General features: G+C 41.5%; 1 protein-coding gene across 1 annotated transcript in view; it reads right to left on the bottom strand.

The window, feature by feature from the left end:
- Iars2 (isoleucyl-tRNA synthetase 2, mitochondrial) overlaps window positions 1-20,479 on the bottom strand; it is a 40,665-nt gene that overhangs the window by 2,594 nt on the left and 17,592 nt on the right. The window contains 10 exon segments of the mRNA XM_090341171.1: window positions 1,803-1,990; window positions 2,762-2,907; window positions 3,818-3,843; window positions 3,845-3,925; window positions 4,964-5,095; window positions 6,097-6,222; window positions 6,662-6,764; window positions 8,455-8,563; window positions 10,774-10,867; window positions 11,480-11,582. Of these exon segments, the coding sequence (XP_090197297.1) occupies window positions 1,803-1,990; window positions 2,762-2,907; window positions 3,818-3,843; window positions 3,845-3,925; window positions 4,964-5,095; window positions 6,097-6,222; window positions 6,662-6,764; window positions 8,455-8,563; window positions 10,774-10,867; window positions 11,480-11,582 (1,108 nt within the window).

Consider the following 20,479-nt stretch of genomic DNA (forward strand, 5'->3'; position numbering starts at 1 on the left):
CCTCCCCCTCCCCCTCCCCCTCCCCCCTCCCCTCCCCCTCCCCCCTCCCCCTCCCCCTCCCCCTCTCCCCCTCTCCTCCCCCCCTCTCTCTCTCTCTCTCTCTCTCTCTCTCTTCTCACTCTCTCTCTCTCTCTCTCTCTCTCTCTCTCTCTCTCTCGTCTGTCTCTAGAAGCACATCTTCCTATTTCACTGCCCACAGCAGCTGGAATGGCAAGTTTGTGGCACTGTGCTCAGCTTCTTTCACTGAAGTGGAGACTCCTGGACTTTATTGCCAACAAGTGTGTAACTACTAGCTGAGCAGAGGTCTGCCAGGCTTTTCTGCCTGGCTAGCCTGGAACCATGATCCTCCCATCCTTGGCCTCCAAAGCAGCTACTACAGGTGTGAATCTCCATGCCAGGCTCACTTGCACAGCTTTTACTTGTCATTTTGGCCTTCAGATGAGTTGTTCAATAGAGATCGTTCTTAAAATATATACCTGTCACACTGCGAATACTTTGTTTCAGCAAGTTCACCCAATTAGGAATGAATAGAAGCAGGATTTTTGTTTTTTGCCAGTCCTGGGGACTCAATTCAAGGCCTGAGCACTGTCTTTGGGCATTTTCCAGGCTAGAGCTCTACCACTTGAGCCACAGCACTACTTCTGGCTTTATTCTAGGTATGTGGTACCAAGGAATAGAACCTGGGTCTTCGTGCATGCTAGCAAGCACTCTACCACTAGGCCAAACTCCCAGCCCTAGAAGGAGGACTTTTAAGTGACAATTACTTCCTGTGATTCTTCAGGGAAAATACACGTGGTTTTGAAAAAAGTCTCAAAATACTTTTTTTTTTGGTATATTCCAAAGCAAGCTATAACCTTCATGTTACTATTTACGACAGCAGAAGGTCACAACAAAAAAGAACAGGCTAACAATTCCTAGCCTCCAAATCTTAAGATGGTAGTAGCCTTTTTTGGGGAGCGGGGGCAGGGCAAGAGTGGGATTTAAACTCAGGGTCTCATGCCTGCTTGGCTGGTGCTGTCACTGAAGCCACAACGTCAGCCCAGCTTTCTGTTAGTTTTGGAGATGGAATCTCAAGGAATTTTCTGGCCACACTGGTTTTTTTTTTTTTTTTAAAGTGTTGTCAATGAAACAAACAACAACTAAAAATACATTCAGTGCCAATCCTGTTCTTAAGCATTAACCGAGGAGGGGGAAAGATCTCGTTAGTGTGCTAGGCTTAATCTAGGCAATCAAACCCTAAGAATATTAGGAAGAAAATTCCTTGGAAGAAAATTTTGATGGGCCTTTGGAAAATAAAAACAGGATGTGTGCTCTGAGATGTAAAGGATACTTTGCTAGAATAACGAATTTTCTGCTGGGCTTGGTAACATGAGACTGTAATCGCAGAAAACTAAAGCAGAAAGCTCAAGGCCAGCCTGGGCTACACAGTGAGACTCTTAAACAAAACAAAACATTTCCTCCAGATCACATGGAATGAAAGATGAAACTTTTGAGTTCGTTTCCAATCTGGTCCACATTGGCAAAATTCTCAAAAACACCATACTCTTACTACAAAGCAAGAGAATTTCACGTATTCCGATATGACTGCTGTTACGTTCCCTCCATGCAACCTTCTAACCCTTCACCTCTGAAACTCTTCTAACTTCCACTCCCTCCAGAGAGAGCAGCATGCCCGGGCACACCAGCAGAGGATGCCTTCCTAAGACAAGATGTAGGCACACCCGCACCACAGGCCTCTAAATGCATGCGACAGCTTCTTAGGACGATGTTTATAAGCAAGAAAGGCCCCTGCGGCAGCCTACCTCCATGATCTCGAAGAGCAGCCCGGGCTCTATGACGACGATGACCTCGTACTCGGCGGCGTTTTTGCCAGGGATGCTTCCGAGGAAGGAATCGCGCATGGCGCACGCGCTCTCCACCGCCTCCTCCAGCCCGGGCTTCTTCCAGATGGAGCTGGTACTGATCCACCCCGTGCGGAAGACGCTCTGGTCTGTAAAGGAGGGAGGGGCGGATTGACGTGTGCCTAGCCCGTTAGGATTCCGTGCTGCTGCGAAGTGGGGATTGGTATTTCTGGGACTCATGTGATGAACTACCATGGGGGCAGGCTATGTCTCTGAAAACATGAAAGGTGGGAAATGTCAGAGAGACAGACAGACAGACAGACAGAGAGAGAGAGAGAAAGAGAGAGTCCTATCCCAATATGAACAGTGTTGTCTATGGCTATAATATTTACAGTGACTCTTCCCTCCCCCCCCTTTCTACATAGATTCTACTATTCTAAAAGCTTAATTCAATAATGAGAACAATAAGCTACCACAAAAGTATAAGGGTTTTTGTTGTTGTTGTTGTTTTCTAGTCCTGGGGCTTGACTCAGAGTCTGGGCACTGTCTTTGGACACTTTTTACTCAAGGCTAGTGCTCTGCCACTTGAGCCACAGCGCGTCACTTCTGGATTTTTCTGTAATATGTGGTACTGAGGATTCGAATCCGGATCTTTGTGCATGCTAGGTGAGACTCTTACCACCAGGCTATGCTCCCGGCCCTGAAAGTAAAATATCCTTTGGGACATGTATGAGCACATCAAGGCCAAGTGACTTGTCAGCATTTGAAGCTGCTACTGTGACTTGGGGAGCATTAGAGATGGTTGGGGGTACTCTGCCATCCTCGAAGGCCCCAGTGGCCAGATGCATGCAGCTCTGTGGAGGGAGTAGCGAACTCACGCATGGGGGAAGGGAGGGCACGTTGAGAAGACATCGCCTTACCTTTCATGTAAGGTATGTGCTGGAACACCTCTTCAGCCAAGTGGGGAAGGATGGGAGCGAAGGACCGAACGAGCACATCCAAAATTTCAGCCAGGGCTGTCTGACAGGAGCGTCGCCTGGGGTCGCTCTCAGCCTCGCAGTAGAGCCTGGATGAGAACGGCTGTCAGCGCCCCCCCCACCCTGCGCTGCACATATCGGGCCAGCTGGAGTTTAGGCTTACAGCCTCATAGACTACAAGATCCCACTTTACCAGCTTCCTGGGTGCCCACATTTAGTCTTTTTTATTGTTATCATAAAGGTGAGGTACAGAGGAGTTACAGTTACATAAAAGTCAGGTTTTCTCCAGTTTTGCCCTCCTGATCCCTCTCCCCCCCCCAAACTGCACAAGTGAGTGTCACGGCTATGTCTGTTCACCACCTCCCGGAGACACATAAATGAGGAAACAAGACAAAAAGAAAAGAAAAACAGCAGCCAACCAACCAACCAACCAACCAACCCTGGTTTCCAGTCCCTGAGTTCATTTTGATAAATATTATTTTATATGTTCAGGTTGGCCCACTTCTTAAGAAAACCACACGCCACGTCCAGTTCTGGCTTTCAGGTGGACTGGCAGCTACAGTCTGGATTAAAAAGCTGGGGGCCTTTCAAACTGCCCTGTCGCCCCTGCCACAGTCCCTGGACGTGGGGCTTGGGAACCATGGCCTGGACAGGCCGACATCTCCCTCCCACTGCACGAGTGACGGACAGCACACGGCGCTTCACCCGCACACACCACACACACAGCACTGAGGCTCAGCACTGCACCGTCTAAAGGAGGCCAGGTCAGGGCCATGTTACTGTGTCCCTGGAGAGGTGCCAGCCCCCCAGCACAGCATGATGGCACTCACTCAGTCCTAGCAGCCATCACTGATGGAGCATGTCCTCCACTGTTCCCGCCATCGCCGCTGGCTGTGGCCACCCACATCGTGCGCTGGGCCCATCCCGGTCACCAGCAAGTGCAAGGCCCACGCCCATGTTCAAGAAACCCTCGCTAACTACTCTGACAGTCATACCTACCTGTCCTTAATGATGCTAAAGTAAAAAACTGGAGAGATCTCTGGTGTAAAATGCTTTCAACAGCCGAACCACCTTTCCAAAATCATACTGTTTGTAGGAGTCGGTAATCTAGAGGACAGAGTCAAAAGAAATGTGGAAGGTGGAATTATGTTCATGTAATAACACATGTTCCTTTAGAAAAATTCCTATGTTTTTCTACTCTGGGAGGTATAAAAGAGCACAGGGCTGCGGTGGGAGGAGAGGGCCGGGCTGTTTTGCTTTCCTGTGAGTTTGCAGGGTGGAAGCCTAAACCCACTACCCTCACATACTGAGCAAGAGCTATACTCAGCTACATTCCAGCCCCTGACTTAAGTGATAGGATCACATCCCTTTTAAATAGCTAAGAGTCCAACTTACCAACAACTCACTACACCTGCCAATTTTGGTTTGGGGTTTTTTATGTTTTTTTGGTGTCAGGCTTAAATTCAGGCCTCGCATTCTTGATTGGCTTTTTTTTACTCAAGGCTGGTGCTTTACCACTTGAGCCACATCTCTACTTCTAGCTAGTTGGTGGTTAATTGGAGGTAAGAGTCTTGCACAGTTTCTTGCTCAGGCTAGTTTTGAACCAAGATCCTCAAATCTCTGCCTCTTGAGCAGCTAGGATTATAGGTGTGAGCCACTGGCATCCAGCTGCCAGGCTTATTTTTGATCTGAGTAGAGCTGACATGTATATCTCTGTCTTAAGGATACACAATTACTGATTTTGAGAAAGCACAAATTCCTTGTGTCTATGTATGTAAATATGTCAATAAGCAAATTTTGTAAGACACACAGGAATGATTAATTCAGCTGTCTTTCTTTTCCTCTGAGGGATGCATCTTCAGATAAATAAAGTACAACCATATTCAGGACCAAAGCTGATTGGAAGAGGAAAGTGAGGTCTGGGGAAAGCTTAGTCTACCGCCTCCTATGTCTGTCTCCTTGTCCTTTGAAACACTTCATACTAAATGTCACCGAGGAGAGGGACAGAGCATGTGCAATTTAGCAAGTGTAAGCAGCTCTAGTTGCTGTTTCTACAAGGTCTGCCTCATTCAGACAAAATATTCAACAATTCAGCACCCCACAGCTGGAATTTCTGCCCTCCCAAAGCTGACTGGCGAGTGTTACCTTGGTGGCCAGGTCCTGAAGCAGATGCAGCATATACTGGTCTATGACATACATATCATCCACAGGTATGGAGTCTGTGTCTGGGTTGAAACCAGTCACATTTCCCAGAAGAAAGCGGAGTGTGTTTCTAAGCTATTGACAGCAAGAAAAAGAGTACAGTAAGATAAATGTCACAAGTCCTTCAGATTCCATTGAAGAGCTGATCTATAATTCTGTAAGTTTAACCCAACCTTTACTTACTTTATAGGATTCAGTATTTTAAATCCATTGTTGAGAGAAAAGGTGGATGAATGTAGTGATAATATTCAATGGTATGTATGCGCAAAGGGAACCAGAAAAAAATGAGGTGGAGTAGGCAGTGATGGAGAATGATAAAGGGGGTGGCCCTTATACAAACAAGTACTGAATTTTTATGACTAAATTATAAATGTCTGTTATAGAAAATGAGTAAGGTTACATCAGACTTGTATTTTTGTGATAATAAACTATGAAAAAATTCTTGGGACTACAGCTTAGTTATTTTATCTATCAATCTATGTCTGTCCATCTTTCTATTTATTTATTGATGTACTGGGGTTTCAACTCAGGGCTAGCAAGCAGTTTACTACACAGGTCATGTCTTTAAACTCTTTTGGCTTTGTTTTTCAGTTAGAGTCTAGCATTTTTTTTTTTTTTTGCCTAGGCTAGCCTTAGACAAAAATTCCCCTATATGGGCTGGGATGTAGCTCAGTGGCAAAGCACTTGCCTAGCAAGTGCAACGTCCTGGGTTCGATCCCCAGTGCCAAAAAAGAAAAGACAAAAAAAAAAAAAAAAAAAAAACCAACAAATAAATTCCCCTAGGATTGCGGATCTATACTACCGTGCTGGGATTCTGGTGAAAGGGAGTCTTGCTAACTTTTTGTTAACTTTTTGCTCAGCCTGCCTCCCAATCTCCACCTACCAAGTAGCTGGATTAGAGGCATGAACCACCAGGCCCGGCTACTAGTAATGCTTTCAGCAAATTAACTCAGAATATCACAACTTGTAATTTCTTTTTCATTTAGTCTTTCCATGCCAAAGAAAGTGTATATCGATTTTTCTAACAATGAGTGAGGGAAGTTTTCATTGAGAAATCGAAGAGGAATGGCTCTAACCTTATGAATATCATCTCTGGCAGCATTGAGTGCTGATGAGCCAATTGTGACTTCACTGAAGACATTGGACTCGGCGACCCACCAGCGAAGGACATCGGCGCCATAGGGAGGCTGCGTGCTTTGATCCTGCAGTAGAGGAAGGACACAAAAACAGCATGACCTCAATCCCAACGAGGGGAGCTACACTTGAGATAAGACAGTTTGATTCCTTTCTTTTTTTCTTTTTGGGTGTTGGGGAAGGCTTGAACTCAGGGCCCAGACACTGTCCCTGAGCTTTTGTGCATAGGGTCAGTGCTCTACCTCTTTGAGTGCCGGTGCTACTTCTGGCTTTTTAGTAGATAATCAAAGAGTCTCACAGACTTTCCTGCCAGGGCTGGCTTTGAACCACAGTCCTCAGATCTCTGCCCCCTAAACAGCTAGGATTACTGGCATGAAGCACCAACTCCCAACTGATAGTTTTATTTTTACGTGTGTGTTTACACTGAAGTAACTTCATTTTAGGTTTAGGCTGTCAATTTAAGAACTTTTGAACAAAAGTCAAATGGCTTTTCCTGGCAGTACCTACCTGTCCTCCGTTGATGATAACATCGGGGTCAATGACATTCCCGAGGGACTTGGACATCTTCTCTCCCTTTTCTCCAAGGGTAAACCCATGGACAACCACTGTCCTAAGAAGGCAAGGCAGCTCCTTTAACGACAGCATGCTTACAGCTCTTTTTGAAGAAAAAGTACAATCTAAAGGAGATCTCAGTTAAACCTAAAAGTCAGATATTTTTTTTGACAGATTATGGGTGAAAGCTTATCTTCCTTTTTTTTGTTCTTTTTTGGGGGGGTCTAGTCCAGGGGCTTGAACTCAGGGCCTGAGCACGCTCCTTGGACTTTCCCAAGGCTAGAGTTCTACCACTTGAGCCACAGCACCATTTCCAGGCTTTTTTTATGTATGCGGTACCAAGAAATCAAATCCGGCTCTTCGTGCATGCTAGGCAAGCCAAACTCCTTGCCCAAGTGAAAGCTTTTCTTAAAGGCTGATTCAGGGCAGCTCAGTAGTGAGCTCTCCACTTCCACACAGAAAACTGCAGGGGTTTCTAATCACTAAACGCATTATTTCCTGGCCTATTACATATTGACTCTAGTCACTGAAACCAACCAAGGAAAAATATGTCCTACACTAATCACTTGAAAATTACCTGGAAATGACACCCAGAGAATTAGTATCCGCTGTTCTGATGAGTATTTAACAAGCACATTAGAGAAGAGATATGTAAGTTGTTTTAGGATGGATTTTCACTATTGGCAGCAAAAATCTTAAGCTGCTGGTAACTTTTCTGATTAAACTTCCCACCCATTTGAATAAGAAGAGTGATTAACTGTACTAGCCAAGAACCCATTGTTTAAGAAAATTCCCTAAGTATGTTTTAGTTCACTAGTCGCTGTGGGTCGCACAAGGAAGGCCCAAGCACTCTTCTCTAGACTCCTGGGTTAAGTCTCACCTGAGTTCACACAGTCCAAGAGCTACAACTGTTCCCCTGTATTCCAGCTGATGACCCATTTCTTTTTTTTCATATATTTTTTATTGTAATTAATGGAAGGGTTACATTGCCAGATAGAAAGTACATTAATTCACATACACTGATACCCTTTCTCATGTCTTGGTCCCCATTTCCCTCCCCACTACCCCCACCCTTCATCTTGTATTCCCTCTTTCCCTATCCAATTTCAAATAACCAAATACAAATATATCATATATCAGATAACAAAGTAAGATACTGTAACAATATGAGATAATCAAGGGACAGCAAAAGAGATGAGAGACAACATAGTACATTAAGGACAGCAATCGCTCATTACATGGCTTTTGTTTCTATAATTCCTAAGATGACTATCTGCCTCATCTACTTCTTTGGTGAGGTCCCGTCTCTTTCCCGTTTTTTTTTCTCTTACCTTTCTTGCTTGCTGGAGTTTTTGGGTTTTTTTTGTTTTTTCCTTCTTTGGAGGTACTGGGGCTTGAAGTCAGAGCCTTCTACTTGCTATGCACAGGCTCTACCACTTGGGTCATGCCCCAGCCCATTTTGTGTCTACTTGTTCTTTCAGATAGGATGGATCCACACCAACTTTACAAGACTGATATCAAATAATTAATGTTCTTGTCTCTACATCTTGAGTAGCTAGAATGACAGGTATATGCCACCATGCCAGCTTCTTTTCTTACTTTAAATTCTTCTTCTAATGTGAAAGAAGACCATACTGTTTTCTTATAGAAGAACAACTCTAATATTACAAATGTTGTACTAATATAACATCATGCCTGTGCATACATATATATTACATAGCACAGGGCTTCCTGTGATAAGTACTTACTTAAAAGGTACTTTCTTTCTTGTTGCCACACTTGTTAGTAAAGAAGACTGAAACCAGCCCCCAAGTTGGTCTTTTCCTTCCAAGTACAAATCTGCTCTTTGGTCAGTACCTAAAAAACAAAAAATTGTTTTAGACACTTAATAAAAGTGACAAAAATGAATGTCTAGTCAGGCCCCAGTGGCTTGCACCTGTGATCCTTGTTTCTCAGGGGCCAAGAGCTGACAGTTATAATTCAAACTCAGCTGCAGCAGGAAAAGCCATATGCTTCTCATCATTAACTAGCCACAACTACCAAAAAAAACCCAACAACAACAAGAACAACACAGAACCAAAGAAACTGGAGAGTAATCCTGGCTACTCAGGAGGCTGAGATCTAAGGATCAAGGTTCAAAGCCAGCCCAGGCTCAAAGAGACCTGAGATTCTTTTCTCCAATTAACCTCTAGCAAACGGGAAGTGGAGCTTGGTGCAAGGACAGGGTGGAAGCCTTGAGCTGAAGAGCTCAGGGACAATGTCCAGGCCCAGGGGCAGGATGGTAGCCTTGAGCTGCAGAGCTCAGGGACAGCACCCAGGCCAAGTTTAAGCCCCATGACCCACAAAACAACAACAACAACAACAAAAAACCTTCCATTGGCACATAAATACTCCATTTAATGTCTATATATCATTATCTCATATGAATGTATACAGAATGCTTTAATCTTTTTTTGTTGTTGTTGGCTAGAGTGGAACATTGGTTATAATGTGACACCTTATCATTTATATTGGAGTGCTCAGGGTAAGTCTGGACAGATGACTAATGACCAGTGCACAGCATTATCTGTAAGAGGAACTGTAATACCCCCCAAAAAGCAAGGTGACAATAACCGTATTTGGCTCTCCTACAGTCACATTTTCACTAATGAAAACTGATGCTTCCGTAATTTTTTTTTTTTGTACAAGGGATCTTAATCTATTTCCATACATGTATGCACTGTCGTTGAGCAAATTCACCTCCTGTTACTTTTTGTGTTGATGGCTGTGGGGCTTGGACCCACAGCCTGGTTGCTGTTTCTGAGCCCGTGCTCAAGGCTAGCACTCTACCAATTAAGCCACAGCTCCACTTCTGGGTTTTGAGTAGCTGGAGGTAAGAATCTCATAAGGACTTTTCTCCGGGCTGGCTCTGAACCACGACCTTCAGATCTCAGCTTCCCTGGTAGCTAGGATTCCAGGTATGAGTCACCAGCACCTGGCTCCTTTGTTACTTTTATCACCTCTCTCCAACTTCAAAAATAATTTTAGTGCTTCTTTATTCTATTTTTCAACATATATAAAATATTGCAGTGATACTCACCCCTTTATCCTCTCCTTTTCCCCTCCCAACTCCTACTGGTTTTTGTTTTCAGGCTCTATCTCTATCATTTTATTTTTTTGCTTGTATTGGGGATTGTACTCAGGGCCTGGGTGCTGTCCCTGAGCTTTTGTGCTCAAGAATAGCACTCTAGGGGCTGGGAGTGTAGCCTAGTGGCAGAGTGTTTGCCTAGCATGCACAAAGCCCAAGGTTCAATTCCTTGGTACCACACATACAGAAAAAGTCCAAAGTGGCACCATGGCTCAATTGGCAGAGCACTAGCCATGAGCAAAAAGTGTCCAAGGACAGTGCCAGGGCCCTGAGTTCAAGGCTTAGGACTGGCAAAAAAACAACAATAAAACAAAAACAAAAATGAGAATAGCACTTGTGGACTTCTCTGCCTGAACTGGCTTTGAATGGTAATCTTTTGATATAAGCTTCCTGAGTAGCTAGAATTGCAGGCATATGTCCACCAGCAAACAGCCATTCTATTTCTTTTTAAGGTGAGGACTTTGCTATTTCAGTTATAAACTGGATGGCTTGATGTAGTGAGTAGGCTGAGGGAAAACTGGTTTAGCAGAGGGAGAAACATCACAGGAATCTTTCAGTCTCAGCCTTCTGAGTGCTAGAATTACAGGTGCATACCATCATGCCTGGCTAAAAATTCCCATTTTTATCTATCCTATCTGTTGTAGTTCTAAATGAAATTTCAGGGATGGGAGGGGGGCGGGTGTCAAGTGGTATAGCATTTGCCTAATGTGTTGTAAGGTCTTGGGTTCAACTCTCAATATAGTAACAACAACAACAATGCTAACCAAATTTGGAAATTACTGGATTAAATAATTTCTAAGGGGCTTCCAGGTCTAAAATTGTATCTTCTTCTAGATTAGCAAAAGAACAAGAAGTTTTTGATTATAGACAGATCTCTTGTAAGTAACACCTCTGTACTCTCAAAACTTCTTAATTAGCAGTGTTGATTGTTAGGAATTACCTGGGAGAACATAAGACCACGAGGTTCCACTTTCAAACCATATGTCCAGGATATCCCGCCCTGGCACAAATTCTAAGGCATCAGGACTGCCAACCTAGAGGAGAATGGAAAAACATCTCTCTTACACAGAGGCCACAGCTATGCAGTGAGGACTGTCTTAAGGACTGAAGATAAGGAAATACAAACACTAAATACACATTTCCCAAGAAAATATCAAGCATCAGAGGCATTTCACAGGTCAGCACAGCTCCCTCCGCTGGCATGTAAAACCAATTTCAGCCCACTTGGTTATCTGCTGACCAAGGTAGTGAGAATTCCTTCGTTAAGATTCTCTTGAATCTCTAGCCTGAATTCTTGGATGTGTGAAGCCATCAGCCTCCGGCCAGATCCCTCATGAACAGTTCTGAGTGTCATGTGGGAGGCTGTCTCTCTGACACAAGTACACCTGATGTATGGATTGTGTGCGTAGGAATCAGTCTTGACCCCCAGTGGGATCACAAATGAGTCTACCATGCCACTGCCATGTTCAATGCAACACTTGGCTGCCAAACTCCATCCCCATTCCCAGACTGCATTGCTTCCCATTCACAGTACGTCCGTTCACTCATGTCCCATTAATAAATGGTCACTAGTGACTCTAACAGTCCTTCAGTGTCCTTCAGTCATGAAATACCACAAAGCCAGCTAAATAAAACCAGAAACTTACCTGAGATAAGACTTCCTCTGGAAGCAGTTGCTCAGGAGGAAGTGTCCACCAGATATCGCTGCCATGCTGTTCCACTAGTTTAGTAATATGCTCAATGGTTTGGCTATTTTTGGGAGGAGGTGAAACGCATAATTATTCAGTGTTACTAAATCTACAATTACTGGAATTTCCTATTGTATTTTTTTCTTACTTTCTTCCGTAAGTAAATTTTTAAAAATTCAAATGTGGTACTATGTTTTTATACTTTTTTCTTCTGTGTGTGCGTGTGTGGTGTTCAGGATAAAATTCAGAAAATGTTCATGCGAGGCAAACATTCTACCACTGAACTATATCCTGAGTCCTATTTTGGGTTTTCAGAAATAATGGGGTTTGACTTGCACTTACTAGCAAGCTATTTGAGTCCTGTCTATATTCTTTTGTTGTTTTCCTTTTGCCAGTCCTGGGGCTTGAACTCTGGGCCAGGATGCTTCCATGTTTTTGTGCCAATTTAGTGGATACAAGATTCCCATGGACTTTCCTACCTGCGCTGCCTTAGAACCCAGATCCTAATATCTCAGCTTCCTGAGTAGCTAGGATTGATTACAGGTGAGAGCCGTTGGTGCCAAGTCCTTTTTGCTGCTTGAGTTATTTTCAGGAAGTCAGATAGTCTTATATTTTTCCCCAGAGCTGGACTCCTGCACAGCTAGAATTACAGGTATGTACCACCATGCCCAGCTTGTGTACTAAGATCAGGATCTCACTAACTTTTTACCTGGGCTGGTCTCAAACTATAATCCTGCTGATCTCTACTTCCTTAGTAGCTGGACTGCAGATGAAAGCCACCATGTGTGTTCTGGATTGTAGAGTATGGGTTTTGCTACGTATCCCAGGCTGGCCCCTAACTTGTTATCCCAGGCTAAGCTTGAACTCCCAAACCTTCTGCTTTCACCTCCTAACTACTAGGATTACAATCATCTTTACTAACTTCCTCACACGTTTTAGCAAAATCTTCTATTGCTTGCTTGGCTACTGTCCCCATCTTAAATTCAATATGAATAAAAACAAATGGATATATAAAACCAAAAGAAAAACAAAAAGACTTCTCCTTGACCTCCTTTTCAGTTTGATTTTCCCTATTTCTCTCTATTTGCTATCCACCTATCAAGACCTGAAACCTTTTAATTACTTTCTCTCTAGCAATTCCTGCCCAAATTAAATCAAAATGTTTCATCACTTCTGACTCTCAAGTACTACAGATGGCATTATGCTAGTTCACCTTCCTCATCTGGATTTATGCAATGATCTGAAATTTCCTTTCCTTCAATCCTTTAATTTACACGATACATGCTGGCATAGATGCATTCTTTAAACATGAATTCTCTGCTTAAAAGCTCCATCACTATTTGCAAACCTGCCTGCATAAGCAGCTATGGACTAGAGAATGGAATGGATTGCAACTATCCAAGCTCAGGTTCTGACTCATCATAAGGCCACGCACAAGTGTTCAGCCAAGAAAAAGAACCCAACTCATTTGTTCAAAACCTGCTCAGCACCTCCAGCCTGGGGCATGATTCCGACACAAAGAATCTGGCCTTAATGGGACTAAATTCAGTGACCTACATATGTCCCTCAGAATAAACTCAGAAGAGATTATACCAGTAAATTTAGGGTAGTGTCTTGGATACAAGACAAACACCACCAACTGCATAGACTATGAACGCTGAAACTGATCATAAAATTATCTGAAAATTAAACTCAGAAAAGTGTATCAATAACATACTTAGTTTATTAAAATAGTTAACTGCCTGGGGTAGTAACCACTCATGTGACACTGGGAAAGGCATTTTAGCATCTCTGTACTTCTGAATCTTCATTTGTGTTTCCAACGCAGCATTATTAAGAGACTTGTTATAAATATCAACTGAACTAATATATAAAATGCCTACAATGCCCACAACTCACTCTCACCCCCCCCCTCTCTCTCTCTCTCTCTTTCTCTCTCTCTCTCTCTCTCTCTCTCTCTCTCTATATATATATATATATATATAAATTGATTGGTTTAAGTCAGGTAAATTTAGATAATTAAATTTATGTTAATCATTAGCACAACATATATTCATATTACTATTTAAAGATTAAAGTACTGAGCTGGGTGATAGGTGCTCACACCTGAATCCTAGTTACTCAGGAATCTGAGATCTAAGGATCGCAGTTCAAAGCCAGCCCTGGCAGTATCTCAAATATGACTTAGAAAAGGCCAGAAGTGGTCTTAATCCAAAGAACATCAGGGACAGCTCCCAGGCCCTGAGTTCAAGCCCCAGGACTGGCACACACATAAAAGATTAAAGTACATTTAATAAAGCTAACTTCTAAAATACCCTCTTTTGGATCACACTCCATTAGTGCAAGTAACTAGGAATTTTCTGTGGTCCACAGAGACCGTGGAGGTGGAAAGAGAAGCAGACAGCAAAAAGTGCCAAGTTCTTAATTTGCATCTGTGTCTTAGCCATCTTGACTGCACAGAGCAAATCATTCATAGGTAAATCAAATGTTTAAACAATCAAACAAAATAAAACAAAACATGGGTGCAGTGGCTCATGCCTGTAATCCTAGCTACTCAGGAGGCTGAGATCTGAGGACTGCGGTTCAGAGCCAGCCCAGGCACTAACATCTGTAAGACTCTTATCTCTAGTTAACTACCAGAAAACTGAAGTGGCGCTGTGGCTCAAGGGGTAGGGCAGTAGCCTTGAGCTGAAGAGCTCAGAGACAGCGCCCCAGCACAGAGTTCAAGTCCCACAATCGGCAAAAAAAAAAAAAAAAAAGAGGATGAGTTAAAACTGAAATTTACAAGATCTTAAAAAGATTTTATGAAAGATGGACTGAGAACAGTATAATGCTACCATCAGACTTTGAAGAATTTATAAATGAATGTGAAGTAATGCACCTTCTATCTGGTGAATAAAATGTAACCCTTCTATTAATTACAATAAAAAATATATGAAAAAAATTTATAAATGACAGGAATGTAAATGAGCACAAAATGCATATTGCTAAGATAGCTACTCATCTCAGATGGACTTTAGCAATGAAGATAAAATTCTATTATAAGACCATAAAACATGAAAAAAAAGATCATAAAAACTTTTATGAAATAAGTACAGAGCTATAAGACAATTTGCACATTATATCAGGTAAGAAAATGCACTACCTTGGAAAACTAAGGGAGAGCACATGGTACAAGGGTGAGCGAATACAAATATTCACTAGACATGATGCGGAAAATGAACTGGGAGAGGGTGACAGAAGGGGAGACATGGGTCAAAAAGAGTTGCATTCATTGCTCATTACCTGATTCACATAACTACAACCCCTTTGTATAGCGGCTCTATAATAAAAATGTGAAAAACTAAAGAAAATCAACTATAACATAGAAGTCAGAATAAATCTAATGCCCATAAGAAAAAGAGAGAGCTGGGAGTGTGCCACTCTACCCCAGTAGTTGGAGGTTTAAGGTCAACCTGGACTATGCAACAAATTCAACTCTGCCCCTACCTCCCAAACAGAAGAATGAAAAAGATACATGCACAGTCACAAAGGCACAAGGTATATACAAATATATAAGTATAGTAACTGTACTCAGATACCACCTAAGACATTTTCAATAAAAAAGAATGAGTCTGAAATTCCAAAAATGTATGTCATTTGCCCTTTATTAATTCAGGCAAATTAAAGTTGAAATACATTGAAATAAATAGATGAAATATACATATATAAGGTAGAAATATTAAAATGAGATTAATATCTTTAATCCAAAGGCTTTGCATAATACACTTTTCAAACATTTTGCAAGCATTCCCTCAGGGGATTTACAGGAATTCAGTTGCCAGGGGGCTAGCCTATGCCTTGGGGTTTTTTCAAATCATGAGGGATAACAAGCAAGAAGAGTCACGGTCACGCAGGCCTTGAAAGTGTGCTGTCTAAGTCATCGGCCAGAGCTGCTTTTAGTTCTCTCTTCCGCCTCTACCTGATCTATACTGACAAGCCCTGCCCGTGGACTTGCACTTCTATTCTCTGGAGTTGACTGAGCATTGGAGAGGACTAATAAGGACTAATACAGACTGTGAATCACACAGGAGGCTGGGAAGCAGCGGCGACACAGGAGATTAATGTGTTGACAGAGCAAGCACTGAGTCCAAAGACCACTCTACCTGCCAGTTATTGCCCAATGACAGGAATAAAGAACAGCATTTCTCTGAGCTTCAGTTTCTACAAACAGTAGGAAAACATTATAGCAAAGAAGGCTATCTGAAAAGTGTTATTCTGAAAAGAAGTCCTAATAACTACAGAATAAATTTACCATAAATGATAATCCACATGCATTTTAGAATGTCTAATTCAAATCAATGGATCTATTTTTTTTCATATCCTTAACTTCCAGGTAACTCAGTAATGCCTTAAAAGTATACTCTAAGACTTACTTAGCTATACTCAAGACTATTTCTGAGTCTATAAAAGAAGCAAAGAAGGATTTCAATTTTGTAGCTGACATATTGTTAAGGTAACTGGAAAATCCCATCAAGTATAAACATTTCTAGTCTCAGTCATTTAAATTACTATATTTTCTTATGAAGGTAGTGTAATTTACTTCTGCACATAAAAGGAAATGTAATCTTGATTTTTCCTCCTATTTAGTTCCCTATTATACTAGGGATCATATCTAGGGTTTTTTTGTTTTTATTTTGCCAGTTCTAGAGCTTGAACTCAGAACCTGGGCACTGTCCCTGAGCTTCTTGTGCTCAATGTTAGCAGTCTACCACATGAGCCACAGTGCCACTTCTGGCTTTTTCTGTTTATGTGGTACTGAAGAATCAAACCCACAGTTTCATGCACGCTAGGCAAGCACTGTGCCACTAAGCCACATTCTCAGCCCTCATACCTAGGGTTTTATGCATGCAGACGACTTCTCTATCCCTGATGCCAATGATACCCCCAAAATCCTTAACCTTGCATATTACACATGTTTTATTCAGAAATTATACTTTTTTTTCTTTTCAAGAAAGGTCTCTTCAGCAAAGAATAAAGTTTGCTTGGTTTTGTTTTTCTTTTAGATTAACTAGTAATACACTTTAGAAATTCTATAACCACAAATGGTATCTATATAAATGGAAATCAAGTCTGTATAACTATTAAAAACCAATCTTGGAATGGTGGTATACACCTACAATTTCAGACATTCGCAAAGTAAAGCAGGAGGATCTCAAGTCCATAGCCAGCTTGGACTGCAATTCCCTGTGTCAAAAATAAGCCAAAAAGGCTGGGAATTTGGCCTAGTGGTAGAGTGCTTGTCTAGCATGCACGAAGACCTGGGTTCGATTCCGCAGTACCACATACATAGAAAAACGCTGGAAGTGGTGCTGAGGCTCAAGTGGTAGAGCTCTAGCTTTGAGAAAATTCAAGGACAGTGCTCAGGCCCTGAGCTCAAGCCCAGGACTGGCAAAAATAAAAAGCCAAAAGCTAAAATTGAAGCTCGGAGTGTACCTCAGTGGTAGAGCATTTGTTAAACATGAGGAAGACCCTATGTTTAATATAAAAATAATTACTAACTAGCTAAATAAAAAACTAAACACACATACTAACCTAAAATCTTGAGATAAACATACAAAAATCTGAAAAAAAATACAAATAAAAGCTGCACAAGTTCTCAGAAGATATTCATAGGACAGTGAGGAAATGCAGAGCAGATACATGTTGGTTAGGTTCTGATCATTACAGTTTTATCAGGGTCCTAGCCAAGCATGAAGCACTATGCTGCTACCTGACATGGCTCTGCTGGATATCTTTTATACCACACAACACTCAAGTGGAATTTTCTCTTAATGAAACAGAGCATACTTTAAAATGTCTAAAAGCATTTGTCTTAGCATTTCCCTAAGATTCAGTTAGAACATAAGAATCCTTGTTATTTTGTGAACAATATCCTGTACTTAAAACAAATACACAGTTAACTTGTAACCTACAGATCAGTATAAATTACTGTTGATAAGGGTGGGAGTGACCACTTATCTCTATGTAATCTAAGTACTTCCATTTAATGCTGTATGTCATAGAGCAGCATGTCCATCATAAAACTTTGTACTTTATTCAGAGGCCTTATCTAAACATAGGTATTACGTGCCCCTTCTTTGGTTTCAATCAGTGAAAACCCAGTAGGAGTAACTACACCACCAGCTAACCATTCCATACTCTGCTATCAAAGGGGCTGAAGGCTTATTATGTTACTGGAAACCAGGCAACATTAAGACTCCCAGGTAATGAAAGTACTGCTGTCATTCCACTGCTTACTGTGCTTTGTCTTTAGGAGCAAAATATTAATGGCGCTAAGACTTTTCTTCTGCAATCTCCTAGGGTAAGAATGAGGTAAGAGGCTGTTTCCTACCTGTTGACAAGCTTGAATTTAAGGACAAAGGAATTGGCAAGGGAGAATTCTGTCTATACTCTAATCATATCTGTTTTAAAGATTATGGAAAACAAATTTCAGTATTTTTTCTCGAACATAAAATTTTGCAATGAAATGTCAGTAGTTATAAGAAACAAAAACTGAAAGGAGCTCAGGTAGCCTTCAATTAAACTGGAAATGTCTTGCCTTATTCCACTAGAGTTCTCATTTCTAGAAGTTGAAGTTTCCTAAATATATGTTAACTATTGCAATGGTTAGTTTCATCTGAAATAATGTAAGAAATTTAATCAATGTATTTTCATTCCTTGTAACCAATATTTCTAAATTTATCTTTTTGTGATAATTTTTTTTTTTTTGCCAGTCCTGGGCTTGAGCTCAGGGCCTGAGCACCATCCTTGGACTTTCTCAAGGCTAGAGCTCTACCATTTGAGCCTCAGCACCACTTCCAGCTTTTTTGTATGTATGTGGTACCAAGGAATCAAACCTGGGTCTTCGTGCAGGCTAGGCAAGCACTTTAACCAAACTCCAGGCTCTTTTTGTGATAATTTTTTTCATTCTTATTAATTAGAATCATATTTCAATCTAAATGATGCAATAAATATATAATTAATGACACTAACTTCAAAAACGGGATTATTTCTTGGAAGGGAGGGAGGAGAGGAGGACTGAGAATGTAGCTCTAGGACCTGTGGTAGAGCACACCTAACTAACATGTGACGAGCTTCAGGTTTCATCCTCGGACCCACACAGAAAAAAGAAAATAAAAAATAAGTAGAAGGAATTTGAGGAGTGTAATGGCGCTATCAGGTGTAACAGCAACTCCACGTGGACAGTAAAGCAATTCCCAGTGGAACTGCTGTTACTTCTGATGGCCACCACCGCGCTACAGTGCAAGGCCTAAGAGGAAAGAAAAAGATGACCTCCTGATTCTCCTTTGATTAGGGAGGAAAAAGTTTAACTTCCCATTCTGTTTTCTAAAGCTGACCATTAAGAATATCGGAAATTCATGCATTATGTCACGTAATGCACCCAACAATGCAATAGGAAAAGAGTCATCATGACAAATGGTGTACAGAAAAATGACCTATGAATTGACAGATGGTGTGGCTGAATTTGTCTGTCACTTCTATAGGCCAATATTCTGTATGTCTCTGCTACTTCACAACCAGAAATCAACCATGCAAGCAACACAGCAAGATAATGGACATGAGTCTGTAAACGCTACCAGGTAGATGAACTGACTAAATAAAAGGCAAATGACATCTAATGGAAACTTGCTTGTTTTTCTGACAGAGGTGACATTTACTAAAGTAATTATAAATGACTGAATTGTAAACCACTCCCACTAAGTATATTTTTACCTGAAGTAATGTTCAATTAAATCAGTTTGTTCAGGACTGGGGTGTAGCTAAGTGGTATGGTGTGTGCTTAGCACTTAGGAGGTTCTGGGTTTAAACTCAAACACCATAAGAAAAAAAAAGAAAAACAAGACACAGTATGCTTTACCTATTAATAGAATATACATATATAGTCTACCTCTCACTTGAAGGAAATTCTCTCCTCTAAATATTGAAAGGAATGAAAAACACTGGCGGTAGCTCATGCTTTCTTTTCTTTTTTTTTGCCAGTCCTGGGCTTGGGCTCAGGGTCTGAGCACTGTCCTTGGACTTTCTCAAGGCATAGCACTCTACCACTTGAGCCTCAGCACCAGGTCCTTTCCAGCTTTTTTCTGTTTGTGGTACCAAGAAATCGAACCCGGGTCTTCGTGCATGCTAGGCAGGCACTCTACCACTAGGCCAAACTCCCGGCCCCATCATGCTTTCTTAAATGAGAACTCCACTGTAAATTCTTAGTGAAGGTATTAAATTATAAGTACATAATTGACCAAACCCTTAATTATTACAAATGCAAAACTACAGTATTTAGTCTTAAGTTAGCTTTAAATTGTAACAATACTAAAATAACCTTATAACAATCTCTCCGCTTTCTGAAAGTAGATTTTTTTTTTCCTTTTTTTTTCCACTAGAACACATTCTTAGTCCTACTCATGTCTACATAAAAGTTGAAATTCAGCCAGGCATTGTTGGCAAATGGCTGTACTCAGGAAGTTGAGATCTGAAGATCACAGTTTGAAGCCAGTATAGGCTCAGGCAGCAGACCCTGAGACTCTTATTTCTAATTAACTATGAAAAAGCCAGATGTGAAGCTGTGGTTCAAGTAGTAGAGCACCAGTCTTTAGTAAAAAAAAAAAAAAAAAAAAAAGCTGTCAAATCTCATTTGTTAACATGTCTTCCAATTTTTCCCAACCATATTCCATGTGTCCATATTCCAGTTCCTGAGACTCTGCTCTCCCAAGCATGCTACACACACACATATGCTAGTGTCTCTTTCAGGTCTTCAGCTCCTGTGAACTCTATCACCTGTGACACACCTTCCCGTTTCTACATTACCAGGAAACGCAAGAGAAAGACCACACTAACTGGATGAAGCCAGTAGTCTCCGTTTTCTAGCTCTGTGGGCTCCAGTTTTCTCTCAGTCCTGTTGCTTATCAGTGTCATTATCAT

This window comes from Megascapheus bottae, chromosome 10 (genome assembly GCF_031878675.1).
Source record: "Megascapheus bottae isolate mThoBot1 chromosome 10, mThoBot2.hap1, whole genome shotgun sequence".
Classification (NCBI taxonomy): Eukaryota; Metazoa; Chordata; class Mammalia; order Rodentia; family Geomyidae; genus Megascapheus; species Megascapheus bottae.